Raw genomic sequence first — 17,414 nt, 5'->3', positions numbered from 1 at the left:
TCATATCCCTGTCCTGTTGCAGAGTGGGCTCAGAATCATCATGTTTCATATCCCTGTCCTGTTGCAGAGTGGGCTCAGAATCATCATGTTTCATATCCCTGTCCTGTTGCAGAGTGGGCTCAGAATCATCATGTTTCATATCCCTGTCCTGTTGCAGAGTGGGCTCAGAATCATCATGTTTCATATCCCTGTCCTGTTGCAGAGTGGGCTCAGAATCATCATGTTTCATATCCCTGTCCTGTTGCAGAGTGGGCTCAGAATCATCATGTTTCATATCCCTGTCCTGTTGCAGAGTGGGCTCAGAATCATCATGTTTCATATCCCTGTCCTGTTGCAGAGTGGGCTCAGAATCATCATGTTTCATATCCCTGTCCTGTTGCAGAGTGGGCTCAGAATCATCATGTTTCATATCCCTGTCCTGTTGTAGAGTGGGCTCAGAATCATCATGTTTCATATCCCTGTCCTGTTGCAGAGTGGGCTCAGAATCATCATGTTTCATATCCCTGTCCTGTTGCAGAGTGGGCTCAGAATCATCATGTTTCATATCCCTGTCCTGTTGCAGAGTGGGCTCAGAATCATCATGTTTCATATCCCTGTCCTGTTGCAGAGTGGGCTCAGAATCCTCATGTTTCATATCCCTGTCCTGTTGTAGAGTGGGCTCAGAATCATCATGTTTCATATCCCTGTCCTGTTGCAGAGTGGGCTCAGAATCATCATGTTTCATATCCCTGTCTCTATGAATGAAGCTGAAAAATGAATGTAGTGCAAAATGCATCATTGTGACGATGTGACAAGTGACCATTTGCTTTTTCAAGGTCTTACATCATGACAATGTGATTGCTGACATTAAATAAACATTTTGGGACTGTACCAACAGTGGACTATGGAGGAAAAAAGACCCTCCAAAAATAGTTTTAAGTGGATTATTCCTTTTTTAAGAATCATCATGTTTTATATCCCTGTCCTACAGCTGAGTGGGAAAGCCCCAGAGAAGGAGAAAGCCCCGGCCAAGCCCTGTGACCCAGAGGCATACGAGAAGAAGATCAAGCTTCTAGAGAAGCAGAGGAAAGACGTGAGTCCCTCTGCTCTCAACGTTACATCAGGTGTCCTCTTTTACATATGGAAAGGTCTTTGTGAAAAATGTGTGCGTGCGGCTCAAATTACACCCTATTCTCTTTTTATAGTGCACTACTTTTCACCAGGGTCCATAGTAGTGCCCTATATATGAAATAGGGTGCCATTTGGGATGCACGCTTGATTAGGTGTCCTGTTTTCGTGTGTATGATGTGTTGTTTTCAGTTATATTTCTGTTGTGATGATGATGATGATGATGATGATGATGATGATGATGACAGGTTCTGGACGTGAACAAGCAGTGGGATGTCCAGTGGAACTCTATGAAGTCCCAGTTTGAACAGAAGGTATGTTATCTCACGCTCACTCACTCTCTCTCACACACACACACACACTCACACCACCTCGTAGTAAACAGCTTTGCTGCACAAACTACATCTGGAATACATAATACAGAAGAGATTATCTGAAAACACACATAGTAACCTGATGGGAAACACATAGTAACCTGATGGGAAACAGACATAGTAACCTGATGGGAAACACATAGTAACCTGATGGGAAACACACATAGTAACCTGATGGGAAACACATAGTAACCTGATGGGAAACACACATAGTAACCTGATGGGAAACACGCATAGTAACCTGATGGGAAACACATAGTAACCTGATGGGAAACACATAGTAACCTGATGGGAAACACGCATAGTAACCTGATGGGAAACACATAGTAACCTGATGGGAAACACATAGTAACCTGATGGGAAACACATAGTAACCTGATGGGAAACACATAGTAACCTGATGGGAAACACACATAGTAACCTGATGGGAAACACACATAGTAACCTGATGGGAAACACACATAGTAACCTGATGGGAAACACATAGTAACCTGATGGGAAACACATAGTAACCTGATGGGAAACACACATAGTAACCTGATGGGAAACACACATAGTAACCTGATGGGAAACACATAGTAACCTGATGGGAAACACACATAGTAACCTGATGGGAAACACACATAGTAACCTGATGGGAAACACATAGTAACCTGATGGGAAACACACATAGTAACCTGATGGGAAACACATAGTAACCTGATGGGAAACACACATAGTAACCTGATGGGAAACACACATAGTAACCTGATGGGAAACACATAGTAACCTGATGGGAAACACATATAGTAACCTGATGGGAAACACACATAGTAACCTGATGGGAAACACACATAGTAACCTGATGGGAAACACATAGTAACCTGATGGGAAACACACATAGGAACCTGATGGGAAACACACATAGGAACCTGATGGGAAACACACATAGTAACCTGATGGGAAACACACATAGTAACCTGATGGGAAACACACATAGTAACCTGATGGGAAACACACATAGTAACCTGATGGGAAACACACATAGTAACCTGATGGGAAACACACATAGTAACCTGATGGGAAACACACATAGTAACCTGATGGGAAACACACATAGTAACCTGATGGGAAACACACATAGTAACCTGATGGGAAACACACATAGTAACCTGATGGGAAACACACATAGTAACCTGATGGGAAACACACATAGTAACCTGATGGGAAACACACATAGTAACCTGATGGGAAAGGTGCAGTCTTGTTTACTATGCAGTGTGTACATAACCAGTGCATTCGGAAAGTTTTCAGACCCCTTTACTTTTATTCTAAAATTGATTTATATTTTTTCCTCATCAATCTACACACACTTTCTCATAATGACAAAGCAAAAACAGGTTTTTAGTCCGTACGGGAGTTGCAGCGACGGGACAAGACTGTAACTACCAATTTGGATCTCATGAAATTGGGGAGAAAAAGGGGTGAAAAGTATATATATTTTTTTCTTTTAAAAGAAAGATGGTGGTATCATATGAAACGGTGTTCTAAAATGTTGGTATCATTTACCAGTATACCATGCAACACTAGTTATAACTAACTTAGAGAGGGTACAGCCTCAGTGTTCACAGTAAACACGTGCCGGAAGTTTCAAAGAATTCTCACAACGTTCAAGTTTGCACTCAGCAGACCTGAAATTTGCTCAGTCACTTAGAAGAATTTGAGGGAACATTACCCTTTTAGTCTACCCCCCCCCCCCCCCCAAACCGCTCAACATATGGTTTGCGTCATTCGGCTGGGTCTGTGGGTCTATACGCAAACACAACCCTGTGTAACTGCGTACAACTGCTCTGATCCAGTTCACTGGGTGCTAGTTTCTCTGCTACTCTGTATGAAATGATGATTCTGATAACCTGTTTGTCTCATTGAAAAGACACCAATACTCCCTGTTTTTAAAACAGTTTGAACCCCCCCCCCCGCCCCCCCCCCCCCCTTCAAATCAGATCACAGACCTGCGTCAGCGGCTGGCGGACTCCCAGAAGGCCGTGCAGGAGCTGGAGGCGGAGCGAGAACACAGCCAGCGGGACTACGATAAGAAGCTGCTGCTTGCCAAGTCCAAGATCGAGAATGTCCAGGTGAGAACGAACGTACAGAAACCTAGTACAGACCCATCAATGTCCTCAAGACGTATACAAACCCAACGACATACACAACACACACATACAAAACACACCATTTTTGCTGTGTGTGTTGGTGTGTGCAGTCTTCACTGCTATGAACACTTGCGTGTCAGCGTGTGTGACAACTGCTCCAACCCATCCCACTCAGAATAGCCATGGTCCATTTGAGTATCTCTCACCTGTCGGTTTGTCACAATGACTGTATATGAATGGACTCAATAGTGCGTTGGAAGTCATAGATGTATGTAGACATAACATGCACAGATTAAGCTACTCCAGAAAGTGACGTTGCAGGCTAGCTCAGTGCTGCCCCCTCTCATTGAGTATCTTAAGATGAAGGCCAACCGGGGTACTGCAGGCTGCCAGTAGCAACTGAATTATCCTTGTAACTTCTGTGTGCGGTTATTCTTTTTTATATATTTTTTTAAACCATGATTCATTCTCTCTCAAGATTGACCATGAATATCGAACATTGCCATTTTCCCATTCACTATAATGGGGGGTTCTGTTTTCTGAAAACTATGCCTGCAGTACCGTGGGTAGCCTTGAAGTTCATGGCTTCAATGAGAGGTGGCAGTCGTTCTCCCCTGGTCTGTCAGAATCATGTGTAAAGTGACTAGCTCCAGTGGTTCTGTCCTTTCACCAATCAGGTTGTTGTTCGTTATCACTTTTGGTTTAAAGAATAGCTGCTGTACTGTCCCCTGGTCTGGCCTTGCAGGATATCGAATTTCAGCTTTCTGCGATTACAGGAAGTGACTTAATTGGGGGTCATAGGGGCGGCTTCGAATCGACCCAAAGGCATTTTTTACCTCCATTGGACACGATGGTCTTGCAGTTCTGCCTGCCGGCCGGTCGGTCACTCTGCCTGCCTACCGGCCAGTCGCTCTGCCTGCCAGTCTGCCTGCCTGCCGGTCGCTCTGCCTGCCTGCCGGTCGCTCTGCCTGCCGGTCTGCCTGCCAGCCTACCGGCCGGCCGGCCTGTCTGTGGGGGATAGGGAGGGAGAGGGATCAAAATCAAATTTTGTACATGCACCGAATACAACAGGTGTATACTTTACCTAGGGCTGGGCGATATGGCCTAAAACTCATCTCTATTTTTTATTATTTCATCCCCCTTGGCCTTTTTCCTATTTTGTTGCATTACAACCTGTGATTTTTATTTGGATTTCATGTAATGGACATACACAAAATAGTCCAAATTGGTGACGTGAAATGAAACTTAACTTGTTTCAAAAAATGCTAAAAAATAAATAACGTAAAAGTGGTGCGTGCATATGTATTCACCCCCTTTGCTATGAAGCCCCTAAATGAGATCTGGTGCAACCAGTTACCTTCAGAAGTCACATAATTAGTTAAATAAAGTCCACCTGTGTGCAATCAAAGTATCACATGATCTGTCACATGATCTCAGTATATATACACCTATTCTGAAAGACCCAAGAGTCTGCAACACCACTAAGCAAGGGGCACCACCAAGCAAGCGGCACCATGAAGACCAAGGAGCTCTCCAAACAGGTCAGGGACAAAGTTGTGGAGAAGTACAGATCAGGGTTGGGTTATAAACAAATATCTGAAACTTTGAACATCCCACGGAGCACCATTAAATCCATTATAAAAAAAATGGAAAGAACATGGCACCACAACAAACCTGCCAAGAGAGGGCCGCCCACCAAAACTCACGGACCAGGCAAGGAGGGCATTAATCAGAGAGGCAACAAAGAGACCAAAGATAACCCTGAAGGAGCTGCAAAGCTCCACAGCGGAGATTGGAGTATCTGTCCATAGGACCACTTTAAGCCGTACACTCCACAGAGCTGGCCTTTACGGAAGAGTGGCCAGAAAAAAGCCATTGCTTAAAGAAAAAAATAAGCAAACACGTTTGGTGTTCGCCAAAAGGCATGTGGGAGACTCCCCAAACACATGGAAGAAGGTACTCTGGTCAGATGAGACTAAAATTGAGCTTTTTGGCCATCAAGGAAAACGTTATGTCTGGCGCAAACCCAACACCTCTCATCACCCCAAGAACACCATCCCCACAGTGAAGCATGGTGGTGGCAGTATCATGCTGTGGGGATGTTTTTCATCGGCAGGGACTTGGAAACTGGTCAGAATTGAAGGAATGATGGATGGCGCTAAATACAGGGAAATTCTTGAGGGAAACCTGTTTCATTCTTCCAAAGATTTGAGACTGGGACGGAGGTTCACCTTCCAGCAGGACAATGACCCTAAGCATACTGCTAAAGCAACACTCGAGTGGTTTAAGGGGAAACATTTAAATGTCTTGGAATGGCCTAGTCAAAGCCCAGACCTCAATCCAATTGAGAATCTGTGGTATGACTTAAAGATTGCTAAGCATTAATGAATGTTAAATGCAAATAGCGAGTTGAAACCGTTTTGTCAGAGAGGAAGAAGTGATCGCTCATCTTTGTTGTTGTGAATGGTATCCATTAAACTCTGTGACTGTTTGTTTTAAAGTCACCATTGGTTTTGGTGAAATCCCTGAGCGGTTTCCTTCCTCTCCGGCAACTGAGTTGGGAAGGATGCCTCGATCTTTGTAGTGACTAAGAGTATTGATACACCATCCAAAGTGTAATTAATAACTTCACCATGCACAAAGAGAGAATGGAGGAGAGGGGGGGGGGGGAATGGGGGGTGATGGAGGTAGTCAGAGCAAGAGAGAGACATAAGATAAAGTAGAAATACATCAACCCTGTGACACCATCTTTTTCCATTGAACCCATTGTACTGATATAAACATCAACCCTCTGGTCCTCTGTAGCTCAGCTGGTAGAGCACGGCGCTTGTAACGCTAAGGTAGTGGGTTCGATCCCCGGGACCACCCATACACAAAAAATGTATGCACACATGACTGTAAGTCGCTTTGGATAAAAGCGTCTGCTAAATGGCATATTATTATTATTATTATTATTATTATTATTATTATTATTATTATTATTATTATTATTATTATTATTATTATTATAACCCTGTGACACATACTGCAGTGTATTGAGAAAAAACGTCAGCTACTGTGACATTTTACCTTTTTTTGCAAAAACATGCCAGGTCATTGTTAGGTCACCATTGGAGTACCAACAGGTGAACTTTAACCTGAACGTCTCTGACGTGTGGAACATCCTTCAGTCTGGATTAAAACTGTGAATGAACTCTGAAAACAGTGGAGTTGAAGCAGGTTGTGGTAATGTTGTGCCAATGTTGTATGAATATTTTCAGGGGGAGAAGGAGTGTCTGAACTCTGAGACCACAGAGTTGAAGCAGAAGGTTCGTTACCTGCAGGATCAGCTGCTGCCCCTCAGTAAACAGAGAGGGTACCAGGAGAAGGAGATCCAGCGCCTCAACAGGGTCAGTGCTGTGTGTGTGTGTGTGTGTGTGTGTATACTGTGTGTGTGTGTGTGTGTGTGTATACTGTGTGTGTGTGTACTGTGTGTGTGTGTGTGTACTGTGTGTGTGTGTACTGTGTGTGTGTGTGTGTACTGTGTGTGTGTGTATACTGTGTGTGTGTGTATACTGTGTGTGTGTGTATACTGTGTGTGTGTGTATACACTGTGTGTGTGTATACACTGTGTGTGTGTACTGTGTGTGTGTGTGTGTACTGTGTGTGTGTGTATACTGTGTGTGTGTATACTGTGTGTGTGTGTATACTGTGTGTGTGTGTGTATACTGTGTGTGTATACTGTGTGTGTGTGTGTATACTGTGTGTTATCTAACTTACTCTGTCTCCCCCTGGCACCCTTCAGGCTCTAGAGGAGGCCCTGAACCTGCACCCTCACCCCTCCTCCTCCTCCCAGCAGCCACCGGGCCAGGGCACCAGCGGTAACCACGGCGAAGGGCCTAGTAACTTGAGGAGCCAGGAGCTGCTCACTCAGATATTAGTGTTAAAGGAACAGGTCAGTCTGACACCCTTTCTGCGCTAATTGATCCATTTCAGTGATTGGATACATTTCGCGGATCAACTGGCAAGTGTCTTCACTGACATTTCCAACCTGTCCCTGGCCGAGTCTGTAATACCTACATGTTTCAAGCAGACCAACATAATCCTTGTGCCCAAGAACGTGAAGGTAACCTGCCTAAATGACTACCGCCCCGAAGCACTCACGTCGGCAGCCATGAAGTGCTTTGAAAGGCTGGTCATGGCTCACATCAACACCATCATCCCGGATACCCACTCCAATTCGCACTCCACACTGCCCTTTCACACCTGAACAAGAGGAACACCTATGTGAGAATGCTGTTCATTGACTACAGTTCAGCGTTCAACACCATGGTGCCCTCAAAGCTCATCACTATGCTAAGGACCCTGGGACTAAACGCCTCCCTCTGCAACTGGATCCTGGACTTCCTGACGGGCTGCCCCGAGGTGGTAAGGGTAGGCAACAACACATCTGCCACGCTGATCCTCAACACTGGGTCCCCTCAGGGGTGCGTGCTCAGTCCCCTCCTGTACTCCCTGTTCACCCGTGACTGCGTGGCCAAGCACAAATCCAACACCACCATTAAGTTTGCTGACGACACAACAGTGGTAGGTTTATCACCGACAACGATGAGACAGCCGATAGGGAGGAGGTCAGAGACCTGGCAGTGTGGTGCCAGGACAACAACCTCTCCCTCAACGTGATCAAGACAAAGGAGCTGATCATGGACTACAGGAAAAGGAGGGCCGAACACGCCCCCATTCACATCAACGGGGCTTTAGTGGAGCGTGTCGAAAGCTTCAAGTTCCTTGGTGTCCACATCACCAACCAAACTATCAAGAAAGTCGTGAAGAGGGCATGACAAAGCCTATTCCCCCTCAGGAGACTGAAAAGATTTGGCATGAGTCCTCAGATCCTCAAAAAGTTATACAGATGCACCATCGAGAGCATCCTGACCAGTTGCATCACCGCCTGGTATAGCAACTGCTCGGCATCAGACCGTAAGGTGCTACAGAGGGTAGTGCGTACGGCCCAGTACATCACTGGGGCCGAGCTTCCTGCCATCCAGGACCTATATACAGTGAGGGAAAAAAGTATTTGATCCCCTGCTGATTTTGTATGTTTGCCCACTGACAAAGAAATGATCAGTCTATAATTTTAATGGTAGGTTTATTTGAACAGTGAGAGACAGAATAACAACAAAAAAATCCAGAAAAACGCATGTCAAAAATGTTATAAATTGATTTGCATTTTAATGAGGGAAATAAGTATTTGACCCCCTCTCAATCAGAAAGATTTCTGGCTCCCAGGTGTCTTTTATACAGGTAACGAGCTGAGATTAGGAGCACACTCTTAAAGGGAGTGCTCCTAATCTCAGTTTGTTACCTGTATAAAAGACACCTGTCCACAGAAGCAATCAATCAATCAGATTCCAAACTCTCCACCATGGCCAAGACCAAAGAGCTCTCCAAGGATGTCAGGGACAAGATTGTAGACCTACACAAGGCTGGAATGGGCTACAAGACCATCGCCAAGCAGCTTGGTGAGAAGGTGACAACAGTTGGTGCGATTATTCGCAAATGGAAGAAACACAAAAGACCTGTCAATCTCCCTCGGCCTGGGGCTCCATGCAAGATCTCACCTCGTGGAGTTGCAATGATCATGAGAACGGTGAGTAATCAGCCCAGAACTACACGGGAGGATCTTGTCAATGATCTCAAGGCAGCTGGGACCATAGTCACCAAGAAAACAATTGGTAACACACTACGCCGTGAAGGACTGAAATCCTGCAGCGCCCGCAAGTTCCCCCTGCTCAAGAAAGCACATATACAGGCCCGTCTGAAACTTGCCAATGAACATCTGAATGATTCAGAGGAGAACTGGGTGAAAGTGTTGTGGTCAGATGAGACCAAAATCGAGCTCTTTGGCATCAACTCAACTCGCCGTGTTTGAAGGAGGAGGAATGCTGCCTATGACCCCAAGAACACCATCCCCACCGTCAAACATGGAGGTGGAAACATTATGCTTTGGGGGTGTTTTTCTGCTAAGGGGACAGGACAACTTCACCGCATCAAAGGGACGATGGACGGGGCCATGTACCGTCAAATCTTGGGTGAGAACCTCCTTCCCTCAGCCAGGGCATTGAAAATGGGTTGTGGATAGGTATTCCAGCATGACAATGACCCAAAACACACGGCCAAGGCAACAAAGGAGTGGCTCAAGAAGAAGCATATTAAGGTCCTGGAGTGGCCTAGCCAGTCTCCAGACCTTAATCCCATAGAAAATCTGTGGAGGGAGCTGAAGGTTCGAGTTGCCAAATGTCAGCCTCGAAACCTTAATGACTTGGAGAAGATCTGCAAAGAGGAGTGGGACAAAATCCCTCCTGAGATGTGTGCAAACCTGGTGGCCAACTACAAGAAAGTCTGACCTCTGTGATTGCCAACAAGGGTTTTGCCACGAAGTACTAAGTCATGTTTTGCAGAGGGGTCAAATACTTATTTCCCTCATTAAAATGCAAATCAATTTATAACATTTTTGACATGCGTTTTTCTGGATTTTTTTGTTGTTATTCTGTCTCTCACTGTTCAAATAAACCTACCATTAAAATTATAGACTGATCATGTCTTTGTCAGTGGGCAAACGTACAAAATCAGCAGAGTATCAAATACTTTTTTCCCTCACTGTACTAGGCGGTGTCAGAGGAAAGCCCAAACAATTGTCAAAGACTCCAGTCACCCAAACCATAGACTGTTCTCTCTGCTACCGCACGGCAAGCAGTACCGGAGTGCCAAGTCTAGGTCCAAAAGGCTCCTTAACAGCTTCAACCCCCAAGCCAGAAGACTGCTGAACAATTAATCAAATGGCCACCTGGACTATTTACAATATCTGCATAGTCACTATACCCCTACCTACCTACATGTACAAATTACCTGGACTAACCTGTACCCCCGCACATTGACTCTGTACCGGTACCCCCTGTATGTAGCCTCGTTATTGTGTTTTTTAAACTTTAGTTTATTTAGTAAATATTTTCTTAACTCTATTTTCTTAACTACATTGTTGGTTAAGGGCTTGTAAGTAAGCATTTCATGGGAAGGTCTACACCTGTTGTATTCGGCGCATGTGACATACCATTTTATTTGATTTCACCTACCTGGTGTCCCAGGTCTACCGCAAAAAAGTTGAACTCACCAACTTATTACCCGAGATAATCATCATCCCTCACCAACTTAGTACCTGAGGTAATCATCATCCCTCACCAACTTATTACCCAAGATAATCATAATCCCTCACCAACTTAGTACCCGAGGTAATCATCATCCCTCACCAACTTATTACCAGAGATAATCATCATCCCTCACCAACTTATTACCCAAGATAATCATCATCCCTCACCAACTTATTACCCAAGATAATCATCATCCCTCACCAACTTAGTACCCGAGGTAATCATCATCCCTCACCAACTTATTACCAGAGATAATCATCATCCCTCACCAACTTATTACCCAAGATAATCATCATCCCTCACCAACTTATTACCCAAGATAATCATCATCCCTCACCAACTTATTACCCGAGATAATCATCATCCCTCACCAACTTATTACCCAAGATAATCATCATCCCTCACCAACTTAGTACCTGAGGTAATCATCATCCCTCACCAACTTATTACCAGAGATAATCATCATCCCTCACCAACTTATTACCAGAGATAATCATCATCCCTCACCAACTTATTACCCAAGATAATCATCATCCCTCACCAACTTAGTACCTGAGGTAATCATAATCCCTCACCAACTTATTACCCAAGATAATCATCATCCCTCACCAATTTATTACCCAAGATAATCATAATCCCTCACCAACTTAGTACCCGAGGTAATCATCATCCCTCACCAACTTATTACCAGAGATAATCATCATCCCTCACCAACTTATTACCCAAGATAATCATCATCCCTCACCAACTTATTACCCAAGATAATCATCATCCCTCACCAACTTATTACCCGAGGTAATCATCATCCCTCACCAACTTATTACCAGAGATAATCATCATCCCTCACCAACTTATTACCCAAGATAATCATCATCCCTCACCAACTTAGTACCTGAGGTAATCATAATCCCTCACCAACTTATTACCCAAGATAATCATCATCCCTCACCAACTTATTACCCAAGATAATCATAATCCCTCACCAACTTAGTACCCGAGGTAATCATCATCCCTCACCAACTTATTACCAGAGATAATCATCATCCCTCACCAACTTATTACCCAAGATAATCATCATCCCTCACCAACTTATTACCCAAGATAATCATCATCCCTCACCAACTTATTACCCGAGGTAATCATCATCCCTCACCAACTTATTACCAGAGGTAATCATCATCCCTCACCAACTTATTACCAGAGATAATCATCATCCCTCACCAACTTATTACCCAAGATAATCATCATCCCCCACCAACTTATTACCAGAGATAATCATCATCCCTCACCAACTTATTACCCAAGATAATAATCATCCCTCACCAACTTATTACCCAAGATAATCATCATCCCTCACCAACTTATTACCAGAGATAATCATCATCCCTCACCAACTTATTACCAGAGATAATCATCATCCCTCACCAACTTATTACCCAAGATAATCATCATCCCTCACCAACTTAGTACCTGAGGTAATCATCATCCCTCACCAACTTATTACCCAAGATAATCATCATCCCTCACCAACGTATTACCCAAGATAATCATCATCCCTCACCAACTTATTACCAGAGATAATCATCATCCCTCACCAACTTATTACCAGAGATAATCATCATCCCTCACCAACTTATTACCCAAGATAATCATCATCCCTCACCAACTTAGTACCTGAGGTAATCATCATCCCTCACCAACTTATTACCCAAGATAATCATCATCCCTCACCAACGTATTACCCGAGATAATCATCATCCCTCACCAACTTATTACCAGAGATAATCATCATCCCTCACCAACTTATTACCAGAGATAATCATCATCCCTCACCAACTTATTACCCAAGATAATCATCATCCCTCACCAACTTATTACCCAAGATAATCATCATCCCTCACCAACTTATTACCCGAGATAATCATCATCCCTCACCAACTTATTACCCAAGATAATCATCATCCCTCACCAACTTAGTACCTGAGGTAATCATCATCCCTCACCAACTTATTACCAGAGATAATCATCATCCCTCACCAACTTATTACCAGAGATAATCATCATCCCTCACCAACTTATTACCCAAGATAATCATCATCCCTCACCAACTTAGTACCTGAGGTAATCATAATCCCTCACCAACTTATTACCCAAGATAATCATCATCCCTCACCAACTTATTACCCAAGATAATCATAATCCCTCACCAACTTAGTACCCGAGGTAATCATCATCCCTCACCAACTTATTACCAGAGATAATCATCATCCCTCACCAACTTATTACCCAAGATAATCATCATCCCTCACCAACTTATTACCCAAGATAATCATCATCCCTCACCAACTTATTACCAGAGATAATCATCATCCCTCACCAACTTATTACCAGAGATAATCATCATCCCTCACCAACTTATTACCCAAGATAATCATCATCCCTCACCAACTTAGTACCTGAGGTAATCATAATCCCTCACCAACTTATTACCCAAGATAATCATCATCCCTCACCAACTTATTACCCAAGATAATCATAATCCCTCACCAACTTAGTACCCGAGGTAATCATCCCTCACCAACTTATTACCAGAGATAATCATCATCCCTCACCAACTTATTACCCAAGATAATCATCATCCCTCACCAACTTATTACCCAAGATAATCATCATCCCTCACCAACTTATTACCCGAGGTAATCATCATCCCTCACCAACTTATTACCAGAGATAATCATCATCCCTCACCAACTTATTACCAGAGATAATCATCATCCCTCACCAACTTATTACCCAAGATAATCATCATCCCCCACCAACTTATTACCAGAGATAATCATCATCCCTCACCAACTTATTACCCAAGATAATCATCATCCCTCACCAACTTATTACCCAAGATAATCATCATCCCTCACCAACTTATTACCAGAGATAATCATCATCCCTCACCAACTTATTACCCAAGATAATCATCATCCCTCACCAACTTATTACCCAAGATAATCATCATCCCTCACCAACTTAGTACCTGAGGTAATCATCATCCCTCACCAACTTAGTACCTGAGGTAATCATCATCCCTCACCAACTTATTACCAGAGATAATCATCATCCCTCACCAACTTATTACCCGAGATAATCATCATCCCTCACCAACTTATTACCCAAGATAATCATCATCCCTCACCAACTTATTACCCGAGGTAATCATCATCCCTCACCAACTTAGTACCTGAGGTAATAATCATCCCTCACCATCTTAGTACCTGATGTAATCATCATCCCTCACCATCTTAGTACCTGATGTAATCATCATCCCTCACCAACTTATTACCCAAGATAATCATCATCCCTCACCAACTTATTACCCAAGATAATCATCCCTCACCAACTTAGTACCTGAGGTAATCATCATCCCTCACCAACTTAGTACCTGAGGTAATCATCATCCCTCACCAACTTATTACCCAAGATAATCATCATCCCTCACCAACTTATTACCCAAGATAATTATCATCCCTCACCAACTTATTACCCAAGATAATCATCATCCCTCACCAACTTATTACCCAAGATAATCATCATCCCTCACCAACTTATTACCCAAGATAATCATCATCCCTCACCAACTTAGTACCTGAGGTAATCATCATCCCTCACCAACTTAGTACCCGAGGTAATCATCATCCCTCACCAACTTATTACCCAAGATAATCTTCATCCCTCACCAACTTAGTACCCGAGGTAATCATCATCCCTCACCAACTTATTACCCAAGATAATCATCATCCCTCACCAACTTATTACCCAAGATAATCATCATCCCTCACCAACTTATTACCCAAGATAATCATCATCCCTCACCAACTTAGTACCTGAGGTAATCATCATCCCTCACCAACTTAGTACCTGAGGTAATCATCATCCCTCACCAACTTATTACCCAAGATAATCATCATCCCTCACCAACTTAGTACCAGAGGTAATCATCATCCCTCACCAACTTAGTACCTGAGGTAATCATCATCCCTCACCAACTTATTACCCAAGATAATCATCATCCCTCACCAACTTAGTACCCAAGGTAATCATCATCCCTCACCAACTTATTACCAGAGATAATCATCATCCCTCACCAACTTAGTACCAGAGATAATCATCATCCCTCACCAACTTATTACCCAAGATAATCATCATCCCTCACCAACTTATTACCCAAGATAATCATCATCCCTCACCAACTTATTACCCGAGGTAATCATCATCCCTCACCAACTTATTACCCAAGATAATCATCATCCCTCACCAACTTATTACCCAAGATAATCATCATCCCTCACCAACTTATTACCAGAGATAATCATCATCCCTCACCAACTTATTACCCAAGATAATCATCATCCCTCACCAACTTATTACCCGAGGTAATCATCATCCCTCACCAACTTATTACCAGAGATAATCATCATCCCTCACCAACTTATTACCCAAGATAATCATCATCCCTCACCAACTTAGTACCTGAGGTAATCATCATCCCTCACCAACTTATTACCAGAGATAATCATCATCCCTCACCAACTTATTACCAGAGATAATCATCATCCCTCACCAACTTATTACCCAAGATAATCATCATCCCTCACCAACTTAGTACCTGAGGTAATCATCATCCCTCACCAACTTATTACCCAAGATAATCATCATCCCTCACCAACTTATTACCCGAGATAATCATCATCCCTCACCAACTTAGTACCTGAGATAATCATCATCCCTCACCAACTTATTACCCAAGATAATCATCATCCCTCACCAACTTATTACCCAAGATAATCATCATCCCTCACCAACTTATTACCCAAGATAATCATCATCCCTCACCAACTTATTACCCAAGATAATCATCATCCCTCACCAACTTATTACCCAAGATAATCATCATCCCTCACCAACTTATTACCCAAGATAATCATCATCCCTCACCAACTTATTACCCAAGATAATCATCATCCCTCACCAACTTATTACCCAAGATAATCATCATCCCTCACCAACTTATTACCCAAGATAATCATCATCCCTCACCAACTTAGTACCTGAGGTAATCATCATCCCTCACCAACTTAGTACCTGAGGTAATAATCATCCCTCACCATCTTAGTACCTGATGTAATCATCATCCCTCACCAACTTATTACCCAAGATAATCATCATCCCTCACCAACTTATTACCCAAGATAATCATCCCTCACCAACTTAGTACCTGAGGTAATCATCATCCCTCACCAACTTATTACCCAAGATAATCATCATCCCTCACCAACTTATTACCCGAGGTAATCATCATCCCTCACCAACTTATTACCAGAGATAATCATCATCCCTCACCAACTTATTACCCAAGATAATCATCATCCCTCACCAACTTATTACCCGAGGTAATCATCATCCCTCACCAACTTAGTTCCCGAGGTAATAATCATCCCTTTGCTGTATCTACTCTCTCAGGTGAAGATCTTTGAGGAAGACTTTAGGAAAGAGCGGAGCGACAGAGAACGAATGAACGAGGAAAAGGAGGACTTGAGGAGACAGGTGGAGAGACTGCAGGGTCAGATGACCAACCTCACCAATCAGGTTAGGAGCTGCTTTCTACTAGGGCTGCGTCCCAAATGGCACCCTATTCCATATGTAGTGCACTACTTTTGACCTGAACCCTATGGGCCCTGGTCAAAAGTAGTGCACTGTATAGGGAATAGGGTGCCACTTGGGACACAGACTGTTTCACAGCACTTTGCATTGAATAGGGAGGTTCTCATCTCTTCCACCTCAATGTGTTGGTTTTCCTGACGTGTTCATCCATTTCTGTTGGCTTGTTCCTCTGTCAGCTTCACCCGGCCCAGAACGAGTGTTCGAGAGAGAGAACAGAGAGATGCAAGCTGGAGAGACCACAGATGCAGCATCATAAACGGGTACTGTAGTCACCAGGCCTCAGTCCCTTCTCATCTCCCACTATAGACAGCTTGGCTTCAAATGGCCGTGGTGAACCTAGCCAATTAGCACAGGTATTATAGGTTAACCCCCTCAGTCCATCAGACTGGCACAGACAGACAGATTGTCTTCACATGGCTGTGGTGGTAAACCTATCAGACTAGTTCTCCCTAGCACTTAAAGACATTCCTGAAGTAATGACAGCAGTAGGATGGATTTTTCTCCTGATTAGATAAGTACAAATGGCTGTGTGCTGTGCTTCGCTTCCTTCCAGTCTGTTTGAGGAGCACCAACTCGGGCTGTGCTTTACTCTCAAACTAGTGGAACATTCCTCTGCCTGGCTGAAAACAACTCCTCCGTATTTGCAGACGTAGATCAACTAGATCTGTTGCATAAATCCAAGTGACTGGGCGCTGTGCTTCTTCTACCTGGCTGCTTACATTTACATTTACATTTTAGTCATTTAGCAGACGCTCTTATCCAGAGCGACTTACAGTTAGTGAATACATATATTTTTTTTTATACTGGCCCCCTGTGGGAATCGAACCCACAACCCTGGCGTTGCAAACGCCATGCTCTATCAACTGAGCTACATCCCTGCCGGCCATTCCCCTCCCCTA

The 17,414-nt window shown here is 43.6% G+C and overlaps 1 protein-coding gene across 3 annotated transcripts in view; it reads left to right on the top strand.

Moving 5' to 3' along the window:
• LOC311107940 (TNFAIP3-interacting protein 1-like) overlaps positions 1-17,414 on the top strand; it is a 49,580-nt gene that overhangs the window by 28,384 nt on the left and 3,782 nt on the right. For all 3 annotated transcript variants that reach the window (XM_084150565.1, XM_084150564.1, XM_084150563.1), the window contains exons 9-15: positions 971-1,072; positions 1,356-1,421; positions 3,464-3,595; positions 6,874-7,002; positions 7,398-7,547; positions 16,315-16,440; positions 16,692-16,775. In XM_084150565.1, the coding sequence (XP_084006691.1) occupies positions 971-1,072; positions 1,356-1,421; positions 3,464-3,595; positions 6,874-7,002; positions 7,398-7,547; positions 16,315-16,440; positions 16,692-16,775 (789 nt within the window). The remainder of the gene's footprint in view (positions 1-970; positions 1,073-1,355; positions 1,422-3,463; positions 3,596-6,873; positions 7,003-7,397; positions 7,548-16,314; positions 16,441-16,691; positions 16,776-17,414) is intronic.

Source organism: Coregonus lavaretus (genome assembly GCF_964263955.1).
Source record: "Coregonus lavaretus genome assembly, chromosome: 32".
NCBI classification, from domain to species: Eukaryota; Metazoa; Chordata; class Actinopteri; order Salmoniformes; family Salmonidae; genus Coregonus; species Coregonus lavaretus.
Note: the sequence above shows the minus strand (reverse complement) of the source record. Positions and strands in the feature narration are given on the sequence as shown.